Raw genomic sequence first — 11,565 nt, 5'->3', positions numbered from 1 at the left:
TCTGGTCTCTATAGGTTGGAACTATGGTAAACAGCGAGGAGTTTTCCTCTGGTTACTATTAAGAGCAATATCTGAAGGCTGCTCTTTTAGAATGCTTTCCTGATTTTGTTAGAAAGCCAGAGGAGATCTGCTCACTTTATTTACAACACTCAAAACCCCTCCCCCAACAATACCTAATATTTTGGAATAAATACAAAGTACGTAAAATCTCTGTGCATTTCACAAATTTATTACTAATGTTGCAAATGGTCAGGTATAGAGTATGAGTTTTATTTAATGATACCCAACAAGAACACACCACACTGCATTTACAATCAATGGCGATGCTACATCAGTTGTTATAAGGAAACATTGCTGTGTATGTTATTTCAAATCTGTACATGAAATTTCACATTTTCTTACTAAAGACTTGCATTTCTATAGCGCCTTTCACGACCACCGTACGTCCCAAAGCGCTTTACAGCCAATGAAGTACTTTTGAAGTGTAGTCACTGTTGTAATGTAGGAAACGCGGCAGCCAATTTCCGCACAGCAAGCTTCCACAAACTGCAATGTGATAATGACCAGATAATCTGTTTTAGTGAGGTTGGTTGAGGGATAAATATTGGCCCCAGGATACGGGGGATAACTCCCCTGCTCCTCTTCGGAATAGTGCCGTAGGATCTTTTACGTCCACCTGAGAGAGAGCAGACGTCTCTTGGTTTAATGTCTCAGCCGAAAGACGGCTCCTCCGACAGTGCAGCACTCCCTCAGTGCTGTTCCTCTGACAGTGCAGCACTCCCTCAGTACTGCACTGGGAGTGTCTGCTTAGATTATGTGCTCAAGTCTCTGGAGTGGGGACTTCAAACCCACAACCTTCTGTCTCAGAGGTGAGAGTGCTGCTCACTGAGCCAGGGCTGACACATACTAACATGATAGCAAAATACTGCGGATGCTGGAAATCCGAAATAACAACAGAAGATGCTGGAAAAACTCAGCAGGCCAGGCAACATCCGTGGAGAGAGAAATAGAGTCAGCGTTTCAGGTCGAAACCCTTCTTCAGAACTGAGAGAAAAGGCAGGAAATGAAACAGATTAAAAGGCAGTTTGGGGGCTGGGAAATGGGGGAGGGGATGAAAGAAGAGACATTAAGAGATATTCAAGGTGAGACGAGATGGTAATAGGACAGGTAAGTGTTAAGTCCGTGAATGATTGAGACACGGACCAGCAGGAGTGAAAACAAACAGATCTTTACTGGTGGAAGTCAATAGTGAAACTAAACAGAGGCTCTCTAGCGCCTTTTATACAGGGGTGGTCACTGCCGGTACTGCAGTCCGAGACCAGTTATTCTCTTAAAGGTACATACACAACAATTCCTCCCCTTTTAGATAAACAGTACATAACATTCATTTAACAACTAAATGATAACGAATTACAATCACAATTACTGTTGCTAGATACATTGGTTAAGTTTAAGCAATTATAAGTTCAGTCTTTGAGGAGGCTTCCTGATTCTGTCTGGATAACGCCTCTTTGGGGTATCAGGTTCTTCTGGCAATGTTGAGTCGGGATCAATGTCGTTGTTTGGTTCATCTGCTTCCAATATTACCGGTTCTGCGGTAGCTGCAATTGGAACGTCGATTTCATTACCAGGTGTATCAGATCGTGGTGTGGAGTTGACGTTTTCCAGTGACTCTAGAATCTGGTCAGCATGGTGTCTTACAATGCTCTCCCCAACGTCCACGGTATACATGAGAGGTCCTTGTCGTGTACAAATCGTTCTTGGCTGCCATTTCTCAGTGCGGTAGTCCCGAGCCAAAACTGGTTGACCTATCTTAAAACTCCTGGTCGGTCTTTCATTCATATTCTGAAACTGCCTGTTCTCCACATCTCATTGGACGTTTGGCTTAACCAAATCCAAGCGGCATCGTAGTCTTCGATTGAAGAACATCATGGCTGGAGTTTGGTTGGTAACCGCATGTGTCGCATTCCGGTAGGCAAACAAGAAGTTGTCCACCTTGTGTTGTAGGGGTATATCTTCATTACACATTGCCTTGATAGCCTTCTTGAATGTTTGGACAAACCTCTCGGCCAATCCATTAGTGGCTGGATGATATGGGGCAGATGTGTAATGCTTAACACCATTGTTCTTTAAGAACCTCCGGAACTCTTCAGACACAAACTGTGGTCCATTGTCAGAGCAAATCTGTTCAGGCAGCCCATTCCTGGCGAATATGGTTCGTAAAACTGTGATAGTTTTTTCCGTGGTGGTTGAGGACATTTTTATTACCTCTGGCCACTTTGAATGTGCATCCACCGCAATTAAAAACATCGAGTCCATGAAGGGACCAGCAAAATCAATGTGCACCCTTTGCCATGGAGATGAGGGCCACTCCCATGGATGCAGAGGAGCTTGTGGTGGAGCGTTTTGGACCTTCTGGCATCCTGCACAGCTCTTGGTCATCTCTTCGATTTCTCTATCGATTCCCGGCCACCACACAGACGCTCTGGCTAAGCTCTTCATTTTTACCCCACCCAGATGACCCTCATGAAGCTCATTGAGCACTCTATCCGTCAACTTAGGTGGAATTACTACTCTGGATCCACACATCAAGGTTCCTCTGCACACTGACAGCTGTTCTCTTCTCGGCGAGAATGCTGGCAGCAGTGGTTCGCCATGTGCTGGCCATCCCTTCACCGTTAAATCATAGACCCGTGATAGTGTCGGGTCATTCCGTGTTTCCTTTTCTATGTTTGCATTCGTCACAGGGAGACATTCGACTATGGTCAAGTGGAATAACTCCATTGGATCCACTGCAAGGTCTTCTTCTTCCACTGTCGGCAACGGTAGACGTGACAATCCATCAGCATTTCCATGCTGTTTAGTTCCTTTGTACTCGATGTCATATTGGTGTGCCCCTAGGAAAAGGGACCATCTCTGTAGCCGTTGTGCTGTCATTATCGGTACGCCCTTCTGAGGGTTGAAAATGGAGACAAGAGGTTGATGATCGGTTAGTACAGTAAATTTTTGACCGTGCAGATAGTGATTGAACTTCTTCACCCCCACACTAGGCTGAGGGCCTCTCTGTCAATCTGGGCGTAGTTACGCTCGGCAGAAGTTAACGAGCGTGACGCAAAAGCTATCGGCCTCTCTAGACCATCAAGGAATTTATGTGACAGTACCGCCCCAATGCCGTAGGGAGACGCATCACACGCCAGCCTGATTGGCAGTGCTGGGTTGTAGTGAGCCAATACTTCCCTTGAAGTGATTAAGTCCTTACTCTTCTGAAAAGCACGCTTACAATCATCGTTCCATTTCCATGCTACCTCCGTTCGTAGCAGGGCGTTCAGTGGGTGCAGAATTGTCGACAAATTCGGCAAAAACTTATGATAGTAATTCACCAACCCGAGGAATGACCTCAGTTGCGACTCATTTTCAGGCGCTGGGGCCTTAACAACCGCTTCAATTTTGTCAGGGGACTTATGTAACCCCTCTTCATCAATCACGTGGCCACAATACGATATCTGTTTCTTAAAAAATTCGCACTTGGGGCGGTTGGCTCGCAGCCCATGTTCCCGTAGTCTAGTGAGCATCTGTTCTAGGTTGTTAAGGTGTTCACTGTCATCTTCACCTGTTACAAGGATGTCGTCCAAGTAACACGGAGTCCCCGGAATCCCTTGCAGGACTTGTTCCATCGCTCTTTGCCATATCGCCGGAGCCGATGCTACTCCGAATACCAATCGATGATACCGGTAAAGACCTTTGTGAGTGTTTATCGTGAGATACTTCCTAGAGGACTCTTCAACCTCCATCTGCAAATATGCTTGTGGTAGGTCAATTTTTGTAAAACGCTTCCCTCCAGACAGTGAGGCGAAGATGTCTTCTATCCTTGGAAGAGGATATTGTACTGTGTGAAGGACAGGGTTCACTGTCACCTTGTAATCCCCACAGATGCGAATCTTCCTTGGCTCTCCGGACTTATTGCTTAACGTTTTCTTCATGACAGGAACGATGGGTGTCGCCCACTCGCTGCAGTCGACCTTAGACAACACACCCGCCTTCTCCAGATTCTCCAGCTCTGCCTCGATGGCTGGGCGAATTGCATATGGTACCGGTCTCGCTTTGAAAAACTTGGGAACTGCATTCTCTTCTATTTTTATCGAGGCGGTTACGCCTTTAAGCGTGCCCAGTTCTTGTTGAAATACCTCTTTGGCGTTAGCTAAGATTGTTGACAATCGTCCAGGAGTGAAGTCTTCATCTTTTTTACCATCCACCGTCATTGCATGAATGGAATGCCAATCTAAGTTTATCTTCCTGATCCATTCCCGTCCCAATAACGGTGGTCCACCATTTGGCAGTATGTCGAGATACAATTTCCGTATTTTCTTGCCATTGTATTTGACAGGCACCCTTATTTTTCCTCTGGGGCATACTTTTTGCCCCGTATACGTCATCAAGACGATGGATGTCTCTCTCAAGGGTATGTGTGAAAATAGCCGCTCGTAGTCTCGTCGATTCATGATGGTTAGCGCTGATCCTGTATCCAATTCCATTTTAACTTGGGACCCTGCTATCGTGAGAGTGACCCAAATGGTTCGGTGATCCTCTTTTGCGATTACATTGTGAAGTTTGAGACAGCTTAGTCTCCTGTTTCCGGATTCACTATCGCTCATCTGGTCTTCGGAACTACTGTCCGTCATCTTTTGTACTTTCTTGTACGGTTCCTTAGTAGCCTTTTTGTTGTCGCTGGTCTTCTTCCCAGACCTACAAACTCGTGCAATGTGTCCAATCTTCCCGCATTGTCTGCATATTTTGTCTTTGGACCAGCAGTCCTTCTGGTCATGGTTAGTTCTGCCGCAGCGATAACATTTTGCAAATCCCCGTGTCATTTCATAGGTGCCGTATTCCTGTGGTTTTTGTTGAATTTCTGCAGCTCCCCTGGCTGCTGCTTCATACGATACTGCCACGCTGAAAGCCTTATCTAGCATCAGCTCTTTTTCTGAGAGTAACTTCTTCTGTGTTCTTTCACTCAGGAGTCCACAGACAAATTTGTCCCGTAGGGTATCTGCCAGTCCTGCTCCGAACTGGCAGTGCTTTGATAGCTTGCGTAGTTCCGTAAGATACTCAGCATTGCTCTCATCTTTGTGCTGAGTTCTCCTGTGGAATTTAAATCTTTCTGCTATCAACAGCGGTGCAGGGTTTAAGTGTCCCTGTAGGACAGCAACAATTTCATTAAAACTCTTCGCCTTCGGTTTGGCTGGAGTAATCAGATCCCGCAATAGGCCGTACGTTCTAGCACCCATTAAGTTTAGCAATATCGATGCCTTTTTCCCCTCCGCTATTTCGTTTGCCTCGAAATATACCTCGACTCTTTCCACATACGTGGTCCAGTCCTCTAATGTATTATCAAAGGCAGTGATACAGCCAGTCTTCGGCATCTTGCAAATCTAAAATGGTGCCTCCCGCGCTTTGCCTTCTTCCCCGCTGCTGTTAGCGCTGCTTTCCACGGTTTCCTGCGCGTTTAATATTGATTCTTTTTTCTTTTATTATTTTCCCGTCGTGGAGCGGACCCTCTGGGACACTTCCCTCCCTCTTCTTAGGTCCGAACGCTGCCCGGCTTCGAAGCACTGGCCGCGCCCTGTGTGCTCCACCCTCTCTCTCTCTCTTTGCTTCCCGACTCGCTGCCCGGCCCCGTTGAAAAGGCACCCGATCGAGCTTCAGCCCGCCGCAGCCCAGGAAGGATCAGAGCACTACCTGCCACCAGCCCGATTAGCTGGGAAACCACAGACCGAGGAACCCAGCCTGGCTTTGGACAGTCTCTCCTGCAAGTTTTTAAACCGATGATTGACGGTCGACGCCCGTTTCTCGAGTTTCAATGGCCTCTATTTTTATTTTTTTTAAATTCTGGCTCCGACCTTCAACAATGTCGTCAGAGCTGCTGCTGAGTTGCAGGTAAGTTCGTTTCTTACTCGTCGCCAGTGTTAAGTCCGTGAATGATTGAGACACGGACCAGCAGGAGTGAAAACAAACAGACCTTTACTGGTGGAAGTCAATAGCGAAACTAAACAGAGGCTCTCTAGCGCCTTTTATACAGGGGTGGTCACTGCCGGTACTGCAGTCTGAGACCAGTTATTCTCTTAAAGGTACATACACAACAGTAAAGAAACAAACAATGGCTCTAGATGAAGTGTGAAATGCGCTGGCAGAGTGAAAGACAGCATGCATTTTTTAAAAATTAAATTGAAGTGATGCCTTTCTGAGTGTTGCATCAAGATAGCCCAAAAAACTGCAACTAGTCGATTGATACAAAGCATTGGACAGTTAGCATGACATTTGCGAGCTACATTTTCTGGAGAGCGCTCAGTGTTTTTTTGCGTGCGATCTCTTCATTAAGTATTTCTTGGTGTTTTTTTCCGGTTGAAACAAGATGATGTAACACTTGGGGGCAAAAATGCAGAAAAGCAGACCGAAGCTGGAGGCCAGAATCGCAAACACTTCCACGGCCACCGTGTACTTGCCAGGGGAGCTGACGTAAGCCGGGACGAAGGTTATCCAGACGGCGCAGAATATCAGCATGCTGAAGGTTATAAAAGTCGCCTCGTTGAAGTTGTCGGGTAGTTTCCGAGCTAAAAATGCGAGTGCACAGCACAGACACGCGAGGGCGCCGATATAACTGAACACACAACAAAAGCACACCAAGGACCCAATGTTACATTCCAGTATAATGATGGCCTTGTAGTACTTAGTGCTTCTCACAGGGAAAGGAGGGGAAGTGGTGAGCCAGATCATGCATATGATCGTTTGGACAGACGTGAGGGCGAAAACATTCAACCTCTGGTGCATAGGACTGAACCACTTGATCATTTTACGGTTGGGGAGTCTGGTTTTGAAAGCCATCAACACAACAATTGTCTTCCCCAGAATGCAGGAGAGACAGAGGACGAAGGTAATGCTGAACACGGTGTGGCGTAACATGCAGGACCAGACCGAGGGCCGGTCAACAAAGGTCAGAGAGCAGAGGAAGCAAAGGGTGAGTGCAAAAAGCAGCAGGAAGCTTAACTCTGAATTATTGGCTTTGACAAGAGGAGTCCCTTTGTGCTTATGAAAGATAAGAGCTGTGGCCACTGTTAAACAGGCTCCAATCACTGCAAGCGTCACAAGGGAAGTTCCCATTTCATCGTCAAAAGAAAGGAATTCGATTCTCTTTGGCACACATTGGGTCTTCAGCCGATTGGACCAGGATTCTGGTGGGCACTTTGAGCAAGATACTGAATCTAAAAGAGAAAGCAATATAATTGTTGGTATTTCAAAGTCATACATGCAAAGTGCTTCTTAAGACTGTTAAAGGGCACCGTGTCAGGCTCCCCGAATGGCTGAGCTGGTTAGTGCAGTGACTGACCCGCCTACCTTGACCAGCAAGATCCCATGTTTGGTCCCCCAGACTGTGCTGCTCTAAGCGGAGGGAGCCTGACAGGTGTTGCATTTAGGGCCTGTGCCCCTGGATTAGGGAGGGAGGCAGGCCAAGAGCTGGCATTTATAAAGTGCATTCACCAGAGTCCCAAAGAGCTTCACATGCAATGAATTCTTTTTGAAGGCCAGTCACTGTTGTCATGCAAGCAAGAGATACAGGGGGGATGTGAGGAAAAACTTTTTTACACAGCGAGTGGTGAGGACCTGGAACTCGCTGCCGATGGAAGTGGTGGAAGCGGAGACACTCAATGTTTTCAAGGGGAGACTGGATAGGCACTTGAGGGAAATAAACTTGCGGGGCTACGGGGATAGAGCGGGGGAATGGGACTAACTGGATTGCTCTACAGAGAGCCGGCATGGACTCGATGGGCTGAATGGCCTCCTTCTGTGCCGTATGACTCTATGGGCAGGATTTTCATTGAGGAGTCGGGTAGGAGGCGGGTCTGCAACTTTCGGGGTTGTAATCTCGCCTCCATCGAGTTCTAGCCAACCCACGCAATTTTGACTTCATTGACCTTGTTGAGCTCGCCCAGCAGGCTCAGCAGGCCAATTAAGGGCCACCCGGCAACAGGTGACGTCACAGATTGAAATTTCATCATTCAAGACCTTTTGACAGATGAAATGTCAGCGTTTCACAGCTGTTTGAAGCTGTCAAACACTGACAATCTGTACTCCAAGTTAATTCCCTTCCTCTCAGGATGATTTAGAGAACTCTCCGGAACAGAAAGCTGAATGCTGCAATTTTTGACAGATCGCGGCCATTCTGCTTTCTGTGCCGATGAGATGAGGGACTCCCGAGACCTGAAGGAAGGAAGGCTGTAAAGGTAAATAAAGGTATGTAAAACTTATTTAAACACTTTACACACACCAAACACACTTACCTTTGCAATCATGCACCCATCACTCACCTGAACACCGGACATCTCGACCCCTCCAAGCCCTTCATCCCGACGGCCCGCCTCCTCTAACTTGACGTGGTTTGAAGCCGTCGGGAATCCCACACTTCAACCTTAAAAATAGGGATTAGGCTAAAAACTGCCTGTTAACTACCTGTTAACAGGCAGTTAATTGGCACTAATCCCCTTCCCGCCGTGGGGAGGTGGGTCCCAGTGCGGGTCGGGTACCCGCCTCCTTTGAAACTGGCATGGAGGCGGGTTGGGTGCGGGATGGGTTCGTGCCCCCCCGATTTCGGGATTTTAACCCCCCACACGCCTCCAATCCCGCCTCCACGGCCCAATGAAAATCCTGCCCTATGACTAAGTAAAACAGCCATGTTGTACACAGCAAACTCCCAAACGCAATAATAAGCTGAATGTGGAACGAGAGGAGGAAACCAGTTTGGATTCTTGCTCCTGATTGCTATTCTACTGCAAGTGGATGTTGGAGGACGGAATCCGGCTTGACTGTGATCCCTCTTGTCCCCCTCCCTCTATCATTGAATAATCTGCCAATATGCCCATAGAACCAAGCCTTAGCAAGACTTTAATGTCTTCAGTAGGGAAGGGGAGAAAATTAATGATCAGAGGCAAAATACACATCTATATTCATTTTAAAAATTCATTCAAGGCAAATGGGCATCGCTGGCAAGGCCAGCATTTATTGCCCATCCCTAATTGCCCTTGAGTGGCTCACTAGGCCATTTCAGAGAGCAGTTAAGAGTCAACTACATTGCTGGGTCGGGGGTCATATATAGATGGGTAAGGATGGCAGATTTCCTTCCCTAAATGACATTAGTGAAATAGATGGGTTTTTCCCCAATAGTTTCATGGTCACCATTACCGATACTAGCCTTTTATTCCACATTTATTTAATTAACTGAATTTAAATTCCCCAGCTGTCATGTTGGGATGTGAACTCTTGTCGCTCAATTACTAGTCCAGTAACATTACCACTATGCCACCTATTATATTGCTGATCGCACCGTCAGCACACTGTATCCACACACACACATCTAAAGTGATTTACCGGAATGGTACCAGGCATGAGGGAATTCAGTGATGTGGCGAGACTAGAGAAGCTGGGATTGTCCTCCTTAGAGCAAAGAATCTTTAAGGGGAAATTTAATAGAGGTGTTCAAAATTATGAGGAGTTATGAGAGAGTAGAGAGGGAGAAACTGTTTCCACTGGCAGGAGGGTCGGTAACCAGAGGACATGGATTTAAGATAATTGGCAAAAGAACCACGGGGTTCGGGGGGGGGGTTTGGGAGTGAGGGGTTCGGGGGGGGTTCGGGAGTGGGGGTTTGGGGGGGGGGATGAGGAGAAATTTGTTTATGCATTGAGTTGTTGTGATCTGGAATGCGCTGCCTGAAAGGGCGGTGGAGGCAGATTCAGCAGTAACTTTCAAAAGTGAATTGGATAAATACTTGAAAAGGGGAAAACTTGCAGGGCTCCGGGGAAAGAGCGGGACTAATTGGATAGTTTTCAAAGAGCTGGTAAAGTCACGATGGGCCGAATGGCTTCCGTCTGTACTGTATATTCGCAAACATTTAGCACATTGCTGATCTTACCAACATTGGAGTGCATGTCCACAGATCCCTGAAGGCAGCAGGATACGTAGATAAGGTGGTTATGAAAGCATATGGGATACTTGCCTTTATTAGCCGAGGCATAGAATATAAAAGCAGGGAGGTTATGCTAGAACTGTATGAAACACTAGTTAGGTCGCAGCTAGAATACTGCGTACAGTTCTGGTCACCACATTACAGGAAAGATGTGATTGCACTAGAAAGGGTGCAGAGGAGATTTATGAGGATGTTGCCAGGAGTAGAGAATTTTAGCCCTGAGGAAAGATTGGATAGACTGGGGTTGTTTTCTTTGGAACAGAGGAGGCTGAGGGGAGATTTATTTGAGGTGTATGAAATTATGAGGGGCCTAGATAGAGTGGATAGGAAGGACCTATTTCCCTGAGCAGAGAGGTCAATAACCAGGGGCATAGATTTAAAGTAATTGGTCAGAGGTTTAGAGGGGAGTTGAGGTGAATTCTTTTCACCCAGAGGGTGGTGGGGGTCTGGAACTCATTGCCTGAAAGGGTGGTAGAGGCAGAAACTCTCATTGCATTTAAAAAGTACTTGGATATGCACTTGAAGTGCCGTAAACTACAGGGCTACGGACCAAGAGCTGGAGAGTGGGATTAGGCTGGATAGCTCTTTCTTGGCCGGCACAGAAACGATGGGCCGAATGGCCTCCTTCTGTGCCGTAAACTTCGATCATGCTGTGATTCTATCAGCACACGGTATGCACACACCTGTCACATTGCTGATCTCACCATCAGCACACGGTATGCACACACCTGTCACATTGCTGATCTCACCATCAGCACACGGTATGCACACACCTGTCACATTGCTGATCTCACCATCAGCACACGGTATTCACACACCTGTCACATTGCTGATCTCACCATCAGCACACGGTATGCACACACCTGTCACATTGCTGATCTCACCATCAGCACACGGTATTCACACACCTGTCACATTGCTGATCTCACCATCAGCACACGGTATGCAGGTAAAACAACACACAGGCTTTTCTTTTTTGACTGTTTTCCATGTGCCAGGGAGACAACTGTCAGAACAAACTCCACGGGGTACCTGGGATAAAAGATATAGTACTTTGCTCAATCCAGCGACCTCTAAAAGATGAAATCACTTAATATCACAACATTTGATTATCTTGTACCAGGCTGTATTACAACAGGCAATAAGTGCTCTCTACAGCAGGTGATCAAAGTAAGGCATGTCTTTGATATCTTTAGGTTTCATTTAATACAATTACCAATGAATAAAACTCTAGTTGCAATTAAAGTGGTAAAATTAGAATCAACATTTTGAAAAGAAGATGTGACCCCAAAACCTTTTTAAAAATTCATTCACGGGATGTGGGCGTCGCTGGCAGGGCCAGCATTTATTGCCCACCCCCAGTTGCCCATTGAGAAGGTGGTGGTGAGCTGCCTTCTTGAACCGCTGCAGTCCGTGTGGTGAAGGTGCTCCCACAGTGCTGTTAGGAAGGGAGTTCTAGGATTTTGACCCAGCGACGATGAAGGAACGTCGATATATTTCCAAGTCAGGATGGTGTGTGACTTGGAGGGGAACGTGGAGGTGATGGCGCTGCCAT

General features: G+C 46.8%; 1 protein-coding gene across 1 annotated transcript in view; it reads right to left on the bottom strand.

The window, feature by feature from the left end:
- Window positions 1-6,320: 6,320 nt before the first annotated feature.
- LOC147115431 (extracellular calcium-sensing receptor-like) overlaps window positions 6,321-11,565 on the bottom strand; it is a 31,609-nt gene continuing 26,364 nt past the window's right edge. Inside the window, exons 4-5 of the mRNA XM_085989420.1 lie at window positions 10,919-11,042; window positions 6,321-7,253 (exon numbers count right to left, since the gene is read on the bottom strand). Of these exons, the coding sequence (XP_085845546.1) occupies window positions 6,340-7,253; window positions 10,919-11,042 (1,038 nt within the window). The 3' untranslated portion in view covers window positions 6,321-6,339. The remainder of the gene's footprint in view (window positions 7,254-10,918; window positions 11,043-11,565) is intronic.

This window comes from Somniosus microcephalus, chromosome 6 (genome assembly GCF_052327205.1).
Source record: "Somniosus microcephalus isolate GS21.2 chromosome 6, FLI_Smic_1.0, whole genome shotgun sequence".
In the NCBI taxonomy this organism is placed as follows: domain Eukaryota; kingdom Metazoa; phylum Chordata; class Chondrichthyes; order Squaliformes; family Somniosidae; genus Somniosus; species Somniosus microcephalus.
This window is presented reverse-complemented; position numbering and strand designations above follow the sequence as displayed.